This window comes from Monodelphis domestica, chromosome 6 (assembly GCF_027887165.1).
Source record: "Monodelphis domestica isolate mMonDom1 chromosome 6, mMonDom1.pri, whole genome shotgun sequence".
NCBI classification, from domain to species: Eukaryota; Metazoa; Chordata; class Mammalia; order Didelphimorphia; family Didelphidae; genus Monodelphis; species Monodelphis domestica.
The window spans coordinates 276664635-276678010 of record NC_077232.1 but is presented as its reverse complement, the minus strand read 5'-3'; the positions used below and the strand labels follow the sequence as shown (position 1 = coordinate 276678010).

The 13376-nt window shown below is 36.6% G+C and overlaps 1 protein-coding gene across 2 annotated transcripts in view; it reads left to right on the top strand.

The window, feature by feature from the left end:
• The window catches only part of SEPTIN11 (septin 11), a 147705-nt gene that overhangs the window by 117230 nt on the left and 17099 nt on the right, over window positions 1–13376 (top strand). For both annotated transcript variants that reach the window (XM_007495792.3, XM_007495791.2), the window contains exons 4-7: window positions 2874–3060; window positions 7307–7468; window positions 8296–8392; window positions 12393–12561. In XM_007495792.3, the coding sequence (XP_007495854.1) occupies window positions 2874–3060; window positions 7307–7468; window positions 8296–8392; window positions 12393–12561 (615 nt within the window). The remainder of the gene's footprint in view (window positions 1–2873; window positions 3061–7306; window positions 7469–8295; window positions 8393–12392; window positions 12562–13376) is intronic.

Here is a 13376-nt window from a genome sequence, read left to right as displayed (position 1 = left end):
CATTGTACACAGAGACTGATACACTGTGGTACAATCAAATGCAATGGACCTCTCCATTAATGGCAATGTAGTGATCCTGAACAACTCAGAGGGATTCATGAGAAATAACACTATCCACATTCAGAGGAAAACTGTGGGAGCAGAAACACAGAAGAAAAACAACTGCTTCATTACATGGTTCGAGGGGATATGATTGGGGATGTAGACTCTAAATGATCATCCTAGTGCAAACATCAACAACATGGAAAGTTGTTTTGATTAAGGTCACATGTAAAACCTAGTGGAATTGCGCATCGGCTATGGGAAGGAGTGGGGGAAAGTGTGGGAATGAATATGATTCTTGTAACCAAGGAATAATATTCTAAATTGACTAAATAAAATTTTCAAAAAAATCACAGTACCCAAATCAAGGTCTTGCACTTCAGTGGCTGGGACCTTGATATTGGTTAATGTTGAAACAGGCATTAGAAAGATGAGGCAAATTAAGTTGAACATCACAGAACAACTTGACCCAAGTAAACTAGTAATCCCTGTGGGTTCAATAGTATGTTTCCTTATTCATTTATGTTCCCAATTACCCTAATTTCAAATTTTCCATTTTCTAAGCACGAAAGTTCCTAGCCTAACTCTTGTGCATAGACTATCATGCATCAGCTTCTAGTTACTAATTATTGAAGTAGAAATTATATTCTCACTTTAAGCCTTGTTAATGATATTTGAGTTGGCCAAGGTCTGGTTTGGAACATGTGCTCTTTATGCTTTGTTTTCTTGGTTGATAATTTATTAAAATCTGCAATGTTAATAAGGGGAAAAAATGGAGAAAATTAATGGGGATGAAGTGGGGGTAGCTTTAGATGGTATGATTTAGTTGAGATTCTCCATCCACACTGTATTTTTATAATAACAAAGAGCTTTGTATGGGCCACATTTAAAAATAAAGTGTGATTCTTTCTTTGGTAGAAATGGCCAGCAGAGGGCAAAACTTCTATAAATTGCTTTCTTTGTGACTGGGAATGTAGAGAGCCAGGAATTGACCTGGAATTCTAGTAAGGGCTAGAGAAATAATGAAAGACTCTAGGGGACTGGACTGATCCCTACAGTTGTGTGGTTTTTTAATGAAAGAAAAATTTCATAACTTCCTTGAAATTTCTTCCTCATGAAATAATGTATTTGAAAGCAGTTGTCCCAAATCACCTTTTTTGTTGTTGTTGTTATAGATTCTGAGAATTCATGATCATAGTACTATATATTTTCCCTCTAGTTTTGGGGCTGGCAGGGTATGAGAATTATGCTCTTTGCATGGAAGATTTTGCAGTATATATATATATATATACACACATATAAATATATATATATATACACACATATAATAGATTTGCTTTGGTTGGCACCAAGGGGCAGAAGTAGGAGCAATGAGTAGACATTCCAAAGAAGCAGATTTAAATTTAATGTAAATAAGAACTTCTTGGTAATTAAAAGTAACCATATATGTAATGGACTTCCTTCAGGAGAAATAAAGTGAAACAGTGCATAGTCAGGGAGACCTGTCTGCCTCAATTTCTTATCTGTAAAGTAGAAATAACCTATTCCCCAGGGTTGTTGTGAAACTAAAATAATATTTGAAAAGTGCTTTGCAAACTTTAAAGTACTATATAAATGCTATATGATAATATCAGTGGGTTCTACCTCATTGGAAGTCTTTTTAAAACTTTTATTGATATTCTTTTATGTTTTAATTCACTCTTCCTTCCAGTTGACTGTCACCAGTGGAACCCTCTTTTTTTATTTATTTTTTAATCCTTATCTTCTAGAAGAGTGATATGGACTAGGTAATGGGGGTCAAGTGACTTACCCAGGGTCACACAGCATCAATGTGTCTAAGTCCATATTGGAGCACAAGACCTCCCATTTCCCAATCTGGCTTTTGGAGATCGGAGGTCTTGGGTTCCAATCTGGTCTCAGACATTTCCTAGCTGTGTGACCCTGGGCAATTCACTTAACCCCCACTGCCAAGCCCTTACTTAAGAGATCTTCTGTCTTGGATCTCATACTTGGTATCAATTCTAAGACAGAAAGTAAGGATTTAAAAAAATATTTAGGGAAACTAACTCAAATCTTCTTACTTGGCTCACAAATGCAAATTGCCACTGCTGCATTTGTTATGACATTTTTATGAGTAGTTACCCCTGAATGAGTTTATATATTTCCCTGTGACCTTAGAAGTACAGACTAGCTCAGACCCTGGAGGGAATCTGGGTCATTCAATATTTGCAGTATTATTCCTGGTAGTAGCATTGTCATCATAATTGTGGTTGTAGTCAGCTTTTTATAGTTCATATTATATGGTACTGATACTCCCAAACAGATTGTAACAATATCCAAAAATGCAACATAGGATTTAGAATGTGATGCTCTGGGGGGAAGAGAAGGCACAAATATTTCTTTTTCTTGGACTTATATTCAAACCCATTTTTATTTTTGGAAGCTATGTCAGATAATAGTGGTGGAGAAGCAGTGGGAAAGCATAGTACATGCCAAGGGAGAGCAGTCTCCTTGAAGCATCAGTGTGGCTTGGTGGGATTAGATCAGTTCTCATTATCTGCCCTGATTATTCAGGATTGGGAGAGCTGTCAGATTGTGGAAGAAAGGGTACACGTACTATAAAATAGATATCCTTTGGCTTTTAGGTTTGGGGATGTATTTGAGAGAAAAACAATTGTAACAGGGTTGCTAGGTAAGAGAAATTCTTCTTAGGTGAATAAAATAAAGATAAATTTAAAAATAAAAAAAATAAGCTAGTTTGAAGTAAAAACGGAATCTTAAAGTTCGATAGAAATGTGAGCTGTTATTTTTTGTTGTTCTTCTTCTTATAGCTATAAACCAATAGTAGAATATATTGATGCTCAATTTGAAGCCTACCTGCAAGAGGAATTGAAGATCAAGCGTTCTTTGTTTAACTACCATGACACCAGGATTCATGCTTGCCTTTATTTCATTGCCCCCACTGGACACTCTCTGAAGTCCCTTGACCTTGTTACCATGAAGAAACTGGACAGTAAGGTAGGAACCTAGCACTTCTTTGTAGCTCAACTCTGTCCATTCCATCTGGGCCTTCAAGGTAATTTGTTTTTTGGTATCTGAGAAGAATCCTTCAAAACTCCTTCAAGATTTTGTTATACAATCTGGATTTTTGGATTAAATTTTAATACCAGGCACTCTAACGGTATTGTTTTTTACCGCTATAGAGCCATCTGATTTTGTCTTTGATAAAGACAAAGACATAAGAAATACACATAGAAATTTGGGCAACTAGAAAAATTAAAATCAGGTATTTGAAATGTCAGATTTAGTTGTTTTTTTTTTCCCCAGCTTTAAAGAGGGTGTGTGTGTGTTCATGTGTGTGTGTGTGGCTTTACATTAATTCAAAGTTTAGGCAAAACTAGATTTTTTTTTAATGGTTTTTTATCTAATACTATATCTACTCATTTGGAAGGGAAGGCTGCATATTAGGGTGATATTGGGACTTCTTCACATTGTAGAAAGCCACCTTTTTGTGCCTTATGTAAGTCAGTGGTTTTCATGGATTACTGTGGTTTGTGGCTGAAGAAATTAACCATGTGCTATAAGTTTCATGATGACAGAACCATGATCAGGTTCACACTTTAACTTAAAGTCTTTTCCTTTTGGTAGGACCTGCTAGAATTTGTGATCTGTTGGGGTAGCCTTAAAAATTCCAGGGCCATTTCTTGGCCAAGATGGAAAGAGTACTGGATTTGGAATTAGAGGGCTGGGTTCAAATCCTGGTTTTGCTACACAATTATCTCAAGTTGTTCATCTTGAAGGGCTTTGGGTTAGAGTGCCAAACCTAAAGACAGGAGGACCTGGGTTTATATCTGATCTCAGATACTTCCTGACTATGTGACGTTGGGCAAGTCACTTCACCCCAATTGCTGCTCTTCTGTCTTAGAATCAATTGATACTAAGACATAAAGTAAGCCCTGAAATAAAAAGAAGAAAAGATAGAAAATGGGGGGGGGGTTTGGACTAGTTGGTCTCTAAAGGGCCTTTCAGATCCAGATCCAGTGACTTTAGTGGAGGCATTCAGGACATTGACAATACTCTGGAGATCAACATGCTTAGAAGACTTCTTATCTGTAAGCTGACCCCCCCAAAAAGGCCCTAAAATCAGAATAGGGCTCCTTGAATTTTCCCAGTGAATTGAGTCAAAGGATCTTCTGTTGGCTTGAAATCTGAGATATCAACTTGGCTTCAGTAGTTCTTAACTCTTGGGAGAGAGTTTGACTCACTTTTAGTAAAATTTGAAACTAAAGTTTAATTCTATTGCCATGAAGGCTTAGGCTGGCAGAACCTAAGCTTTGTATTTCTTATTGCTTCATACTATGTGCTTGAAATCAGAGCAGAAAGCTCTGTAGAGTTAGGATAGAGAGCTTATTACTCAAAGCATAACCTACTTAAGTCTCATCTATACAACACAGGGACAACTGTACATCATCAGCACAACTCTGCCTATTTCCCCACAGAAGTATTTTGGAACCAGAAGAATGAAATTGATTACCAAACTTGGGAAACAATCAGACAAACTAGGGTTTGTCTTTTTTGGGGGCTTGGCTTCACTCCCCATTCCACAAGCTTCCTATCCCCTCAAAATAATAACATTGACAACAAAAATAATTCTATATTGCAGAGTTGAGAAAAGAAGCATCCTGACTTTCAAGAATTTGTAGGTTTGTGTGGTATGTGGAAAGAACCCTGCATTTCAATTCATAAGACCATGGTTCAGATCCCAGGCCCACTCACTGTTTGATCTTGGGGCTGCCACTGAAGCTCTTGGGACCATAATTTCCTTATGTATAATGCACTAATCCTTTTTCCTTCAGCCTTCAGCCTTGAGGAAAAAGAGAGGGCTTTGATCTGGATTATTTAGATTAACTATCTAATCTAATAAAATTCACAGATCATTTACTCAACTCTCCTCCCCTTGGTTAGTGACACCAAAGTGATCCTCTTAGAATATTCTTGCTCAGCATTCTGACTAGAAAGTTCTTGCTGCAGAACTGGGGCTGCCTTTTTTTCCTTCTTCCTATGCCATGTCCAAGAAGAAGGGTGAATGATTAGCTTATGAAAAATTAAAGATGGTTTTATTATTGTTATTATTAGCATATTAACATAATATAATTAATAACATGCTATATATTATGACATTTAATACAATATAATGTTGTTACAATGTAATATAACAGTATATTATTTATATTATATTACTATAAAAATTAACATGTAATAGAACAAGCACATTATGTATAAATATTTACTAGCTTGTCTGCCTCTGGTGCAATTGATCAGTAGCTTGCTTGAGAATTGAACTTCTTAAGGGATCATAGATTTTGAGCTGGAAAGGTCCTTAGAGGACATCCTCTGTCTTATCTTTATAGATGAGGAAACTGAAATCACAAAAGATTAAGCAACTTACCCAAGAATATATGCAAATTTGGGATTCAAATTCATATCTGCTCACTTCCAATTCAGATCCATTGTGCTACACTGCCTCCCCAAGGAGAAAAAGAGAATCAAATGAATAAAACCAGCCACCTTTTAAAAAATCTTACTGGTCCTCAATATGTTCTTGTCCTCTGATTGACTTTCCACTACAACTGTAACAAAGATGAATTGCTAAATGTCATTAACAGATCCCAGTTTGGGTTTTATCCCCTCTACCAGAAGGTGAAAGAAAATGCATCCTTAATCTTGGAGAATGAATATTACAAATCTATAGGTTTGTTGTCAATAGCCAGTGGGATGAAAACACCAACTCAGTGTTTCAGGAATTTAGGAAGTATATAGGAATAATATAAACAAAGGTCTTTCTTCTAGCATCTCTTTGTCACATGTCAAATTCTGAATGAAATTTTGTGAAACTCAAAAGGATTTTCTCTGCTTTGTTTTGGACAGCTGTAAAGATTAAAATTTAGGGAAACTGAGGCAGGTAGAAATTAGTTTCTCTCTGAAAGGAGTATTATATTTTTTTAGAGGTTTATTTAAGATTAAGAACCTAAGAATATACAAGTAAGAAAAGCACATGTCTAGGCCAGAGAGAGGCCTAGACACAACCTCACCTACATTATGAAAAGAGCCACGTCTGCTTGCAAGCGGGAACAGGAAGGCCGCAAAAGCCTTTCCAATCAGGTTAAATACCCCTTCTCCATCTCGGCCCAGGTGAGAATTCAGTGATGTTAAAAGCATTCTGGGGATTGAAGTCCTGGATTCAAGTCCATTTTTACACAGTATAGTGTGACTTTCTTTTTAATTCATTGATTTCTTTCGTTTTTATATCATCTCGATATCCAAATATATTTTCATCTTCTCCCCTCCCCAGATTTTTTTTAAACAAAGAATTAAAGATTTTTTTTAAACAAAGAATTAAAAAAAATTAAAGTGGAAAGACAGCTAACCAAAATATTGATTGGAGGGAGAGAGGGAGGGAAGGGGGGGAAGGAAGAGAGAGAGAGAGAGAGAGAGAGAGAGAGAGAGAGTTGGGGGATCAATTTGATTATTTTGATTGCATTCTTCGGTTTCTGAGGCATCTTATAATTTTTTCCATTTACGTCATTTGAGTCATGTATATTGTTTGAGGTTTCTGCTTCCCTCATTTTATACCAATTCATAACTCTTCTTACATCAAGAAAATATTCAAGTTGCTAAAACTATTTTTATTCTGATGAGTGCTTGTTTGGCCTTTTTAGCATTTTTAGGCAATCAGAAAAGTGAATCAGTTGCTCAGTCTCTAGTGTGTTTGTTTTAGTTCTCTTAAAAATACAGACTGCACTCCTACAATACTGCTCTCACTTCACACTGCAGACATACCCAAGAACAGATGGTTATCATTAGAAGGTGGGGCAGAGAGCTTATTTTCCAACACAGGTCTAAAGAATGGGTTGTGTTTTTTTTTCCTGTGTTATAATTGTTTGTCATTGACTGAATGACATCATTTACTTTTTAGCCTTTGAGGGAAAAAATGACTTGGACCAGGGAGGAAATGGCAAGCCATCTAAATGTATCACACTAGTTCTCTCAAACTAGTGTGACAACCCTTCTCTTGGAGGAAGGAGGGAAGAAGAGATCTGAAAATAAAAGATAAGATGTTTTATTAATTTGAATTTCAGGAGACAATACAATATTTACTTGGCATTTGGGGGGGGGGCACTTTTCATTAATTTGTCTCATCCCTTGTTTCCATATCTTCCTAAACTTGTTATGATCTAAAATGAACTTTTCTTTTAAACTGTAGGTGAACATCATCCCCATCATAGCAAAAGCAGACACCATTGCCAAAAATGAACTGCACAGATTCAAGAGTAAAATTATGAGTGAACTTGTCAGTAATGGTGTTCAGATATACCAGTTCCCTACAGATGAAGAGACAGTGGCAGAGATTAATGCAACAATGAGTGTAAGTTGGCCTAAGACAATGAGTGTTTGCACCAGTGAGTATCATGAGAAGCAGAGAGCAAGCAGAGTACCAAGTGTCCAGTCAGAACTTATTTCTCTGCCCTGTGCTGAAACAAATTTGCTCTGTGATCTTGAGCAAGGCACTTGGGCACCATGCCTCAGTTTCCTCACATGTAAAGTGAGAAAGTTGGATAACCTTCCATCTTGAATGTTTTATGATGGTCATGACTTATTTGGAAAAAATAAAATAAAACTCTCAAGTACAACTTAATATTGATGACAGGTCCTACCTGCCTGCTTCTTCTCATCTTTGCTAGATCTTCTAGGTTATATTCACCAACTGTGGATATACCCCAAGGCTCTGTCCTGGACCCTCGTCTCTTCCTCTTTATCATCCCGCTTGGCAATCTTGGTGATTAGGCCACCATACTTCTTTTTTTTTTCATTAGTTCCCTTGATATTCTTGACCTTTTGTTCTTCCAGATTAATTTTATTATTTTTCTAGTTCTATAAAATATTTTTTGGTAGTTTAATTGGAATGGCACTAAATAAGTAAATTAATTTAAGTAGAATTGTCATTTTTGTTATATTAGCTCATGTTTTTCCATTGTTTAGATCTTTTTTTGTGTGTGAAAAGTGTTTTGTAATTGTATTCATATAATTCTTGTATTTGTCTTGGCAAAAAAGATTCCAGGTATTTTATATTGTTTGAAGTTCTCTATAAAACAGAAACCACTTTTAGAGGATAAAAGATCTCTTTTCAGTGGCACTGCCAAAGGAAGCCCTCATCTCTAAAGTTAGTTTTCTTTTTTTTTTTGTTTTTTTCAGGTTCATCTTCCATTTGCTGTGGTTGGAAGTACTGAAGAAGTGAAGATTGGAAATAAGATGGCAAAGGCCAGGCAGTACCCTTGGGGTGTGGTGCAAGGTCTGTTGTGGGCACTTAGAAAGGAGGTGCTGCCTGGGTAGAGGAACACTACTGTGAGATACTCCATAGTAATAAGGCCGGATGCAGTGGTGATTTCTCTCCAACAAATAATATGTTCAGGGCATTCCCAGGTTTCTGTAAGGTTGTAAGAAGAGGCTATCGTGTGAATGGAACACACTCAGCCTCATCCTTGCCAAATCAGAAGCTGGAGAGCAGTAAAATCCTTCCTGACAAAGAATATGTTTTCCTTGAAATGAATGAGCTTTACCAACACATATTGATTGAGAAGACAATAGGCAGCTTCTGAATGAACAATCCTGAGTAGCTCTTGCAAAATATTCTTTGGCTTTCCTAAGCTATTTTCTAAATATCCTGAAATTTAATACTAATGAATATTTAAGTACCTTCAGGAAATCACTCCACTACTAACTCTCTGCCAGGGGTACCAAGCAGAGAGGAAAAAAAAATCCTTGACCAGTGAGCAGCTTATAATTGTAACCCAAACAGAGGATTGTGGGAGAGGCAATGAGTATTCTCTTCATGCTTGTCTCTGACTTTTTGAGTATAAATTCCCAAGATATTAAAAAGAATGGCTAAAACTAACAATGTGCCCTCCAGAGAAGACAAGACACTCAGTGAGTTAGTCAATCAGATTGCTTTTATTTACTTAAGTCAACATAGATGTTAAGTTACTTAACTCAGTTTCTTTCATCACTGTGGTGAAAATGTATACCATCAAGGGAAACAAGGCCAAAATTAATTATAAACATCAATAAAAGTCTCCAAACTAATAATGAATAGTTTTATTGAGAGGTGGCCAGTTTCACAATAAAGCCAGACTCTGGTCAAGATCAAGATAAAAAACCCAGACCTTAACGATAGCCCTTTTTAAAGCATAGAAATCTGATGACAGTGTCATAAAAAAAGAAAATTCAATCAAAATTTGAAATAGAGTGAATACAAAATTTTTCGCATAGGTAGGTCTTAATGAAGAAAGTACTGAATAAGCTAGAAAGTACAAAAATAATCACTATAGGTGGTAACTTTATGTTTATTATTATGGTGGACTTTTCCAAGGCCTTTGTAATAAGGGGTCAGGGTCTCATTGTTTTTTGCTGACTATTATAATTGTGGGAAGAGAATTCCCCTCCCCATAATGTCACTTTGTTTTGACATCACCAGTCAGCGACCTGGAGGTCATTTACCATTGAGATGTGCTGGATAGACAAACCCTTAGAGAAAGGAAGTTGAAACCATTGAGATGGGAAACTGATCCCACAGGCACTGTCCCACCCCCAGGAGTGCCAGGCAAATTAAGGAACTATGATTGGTTCCTGGGATGTGACGTGGGAGAGCTAGTAGATGGAGAAAATTGCTTATAAGACGAGACCAAGGCTTTGCTCTCCCTCTCTCAGGGCTCTTCTGGTGGAAAATTGGAACCTGTAGGAACCCCTGTTAGTGGTGAGCTTCAATCCATCAAACGTGTAGTTAATACTACCTCTTTCCTACATTTCCCTCTCTTTACTATCACTACTTTGATGTAATAAAGCTACTAAAGCTACTAGCAGCCTCATAATTTAACTATTACATAATTTAGTACTAGGAGTCAGCAGTTAGATGGTTGACATTTGCACCCAAGAGCAGCCCTCCACCTCCCTTCTGACTACTCCAAAGGCAGCCCTCCACCTCCTGACTATTTCATGTTTACATGCAGCCGGGTGTGGTGGGTTTGATAGAAACTTTTGAATTACAGGCCTAAGGTCAAAGTGCCTGTCAGCAAGATTTTATACTATCCTAAGCTATATTTTTCTTAGCTAATACTTATAATTCGCTCATTTTGTTATAAAATTTTTGTTATAAAAATAATCAAAAAGGCTAATACTATTATAATCATAAGAGGGGATAGGGGGTTTCACACAGGCTTTAGAGAGAGAAACAAGCATTTATTAAATACAATCTAACTATGTGACTGACACTATGCTAAATGCTGGGGATACAAAGGCAAAAAAATGAGAGATACAAAGTTAAGAAAGTCCCTGTTGTAAAGGAACTTGCAGATAATGACAGAGACAACATATAAACATCTACATATATAGACAAACTACATATAGGATAAATTGGAAATAATCTCAGAAGCAGAGCATTAAGATTAAGAAAAAGTCCTTCCACCACACATTGGAAATTACCTAAGTTCTCTGGTTCCCAGCGCAATATAATGTTCAGACTATCTAAAACAATCTTACCTTCCCAAGATGGTGAAACAATAATGGTAGATCAGTCTGATGGTAACAAGCGCAGGGAACTAGTCTCGCAGACAGGTCCAATGACTGAGAGCTATAATGACTAGTACTTTGGGTTCCAGAAAACTTGAAGCTCTTATGTGGTCTCTTCAAATCTTGTGTCCTTATTAATGTGGGCTTTCCTGGTTCTATTTTGCTTCAGTAAATACCCACCATAGAACTGGGAGATTTTATTATGATAGGTGCATTGTCACTCACTTTTCAGGGGGAATTCAACCAATTGGCTTTTGCTGATGTATTTAGTAACCAAAGGTATTTGTGTCAATATACAAGTGTATTCACATTGAACTTCAAAGTTACTATTATGTGTTCAATATATATGAACACATGTATGGTCATACATAGACATCACACTTTGAGAAGACAGCATTTGATCATAAGTATTGGGTTATCAGATCTACATAATGAAATTGTTTAGTGATTTGGATTGTGCATATATATTCCAAATTCAGAATGGAGTCACTCATGTCAAATGTATTCCTCCTCTGGAGAGCCCCAGGCCTCTGATCTAGAACTAGAGCAGATTATGGATGCAGCCTCCCACCCAGAAGTGCTGGGTGGGTGGAGAGTGGTCAAGGAAGTCACTGAGGGACTTACAGACTTGACTCCCAGCTAGATCAGCAAAGGCTAGTTGCCCAGAGTAGACCACTAGAAGGATGACTAAGCAAAAAAGCCAAAAACAGATAAAGAGCTATTTTGAGGCAATGGATGCATGAGATTCAAACCTCCAAAGTAGCTACAAGCGATGGCTCAACGAAAAATGCCACCTGCCCAAGATCAATTATAATCCCTGAAAGAAATGATGCAACAGATTTTTTTTAATGACTTAAAATTATATAAGTGAAATGAGAAAGATAGAATCAGAAAAGAAATGAGTGTATGGGAAGACTTGGCAAGAAAATAAAAAGCTTAGTACAAGAAGAAAACAATTCAAGTAACATACTTACTAAAAATTAGCATGAATCCTGGAGACACCAAAAAAAAGTGAACGAAAGTCAAAAGATTAAAAATAGAAGAAAATGTTGGTTTTCATGTCAAAAACAACTGACCTCAAAACAAGATCATAGAGATAATTTAAGAATCAATATACTATTTCAAATCCATGACCAAATAAAGGACCTATATATTATGCTTCAAAAATTCATGAAAGAAAACTGCTTGAATCTCTTAGAAAGAGGACAATGTAAAAACAGACCAAAAGATACTCCAAAATGAAACTCCCAAGAATGTTACAGCTAAAATCCAGAGCTTCTAGGTCAAAGAGAAAATAGAGCAAGCAGCCAGAAAGGAATTCAAGTAGAAATATACCTCCTTTTATTGTACTTCACCTTATTGCACTTTACAGATACTTTATTTTTTATATGAGTGACAATTCCTCTTTTCATATAGCCTGGCTTGGTCATGTGATGCTTTCCCTTTCTTCTCAGTCAAAACAATTGTTTTGATAGAGGGAATATGGAATGGTTACACAGTTGCAGAATATCCCCTACAATTGTTTGAATGCCTTACTATCCTTTGATTCAGACTTCTTTCCTCTAATCTACATAAAAAGTTTTTGTGTAGGAGATAGTCAAATACCAGTTTGAAACATTGATGTAAGATTTTTCTTCAGCTGGCCTTGATCTAGCAATGTTTTTTGGTAGCTTTGAATTTTAAATGTAAACATTGCTAACTCTTCTTCTGTTTTTCTGTCTTAACAGTTGAGAATGAAAACCACTGTGACTTTGTAAAGCTCCGGGAGATGCTGATCCGAGTAAACATGGAGGACTTGAGAGAACAGACTCACACCCGACACTATGAGCTGTACCGACGTTGCAAACTGGAAGAAATGGGATTCAAAGACACAGATCCTGATAGCAAACCCTTCAGGTATCATGGCTATTAGTAGACTCTTGGAAAACTTTCCCAACTGGTGGTTGGGAAGAACACTGGTGTATTTCAAAAAATGTGATATTTTGAGATATTCTGGTATTGAGGACATGGGAATGGATGCCTTTATGGGTAGGGAAAAGTCTCCAGATGTATTTTACAAGTTTGTCACCCATGAGAATGGTTGGGGAAACACTCTAATATTACTTAGCTAGGAAAGACATGAGCTCTGTACCAATAAGCTTTGCCATTTTCACCTTGGATTGGGCTATGGACCATACATACATGCTCATATAAGCTGTTTCTACATGTAAAAGTTTCTGGTTCTTTCTAGTTCTCTGTATAAAAGGAGTAATTTGAAATCCCCAACTAATTTTATTGTCTTATTTCTCCCTAACAGTTGATTAGCTTTTCTTTTAAATATTTAGATGATATACCATTTGGTGCCTTTAATCAGAGTATAGTTCCTCTACCTATTTTAGTTCACTTTAACTGTTGCCCCTGTAAGAGAATGATTGCTACGTGTCGTTTGTTTAGTTCACTTGAGGTTTTATAGATTAATCTTTCTGTTTCAAGTGCATTTCTTATAAACAGCATATTGCTGGATTCTCCTTTCTGTTCTCTTCTGTTGTATGTGTTTATCCCAGTATTCAGTTTCACAGTTCAGAGTGCTAAATTGTATATTTATCCTTTCTTCTTACATGTTTTCCTTTCATTGCCCCCTGCTTCTTTCTTTACAAAGAAAGTAGTGAAAAGTGGAATGCACCGAATACTGGTTATAGTTGTTTTTCCATTCCATTGCTCTCACCTGGCCC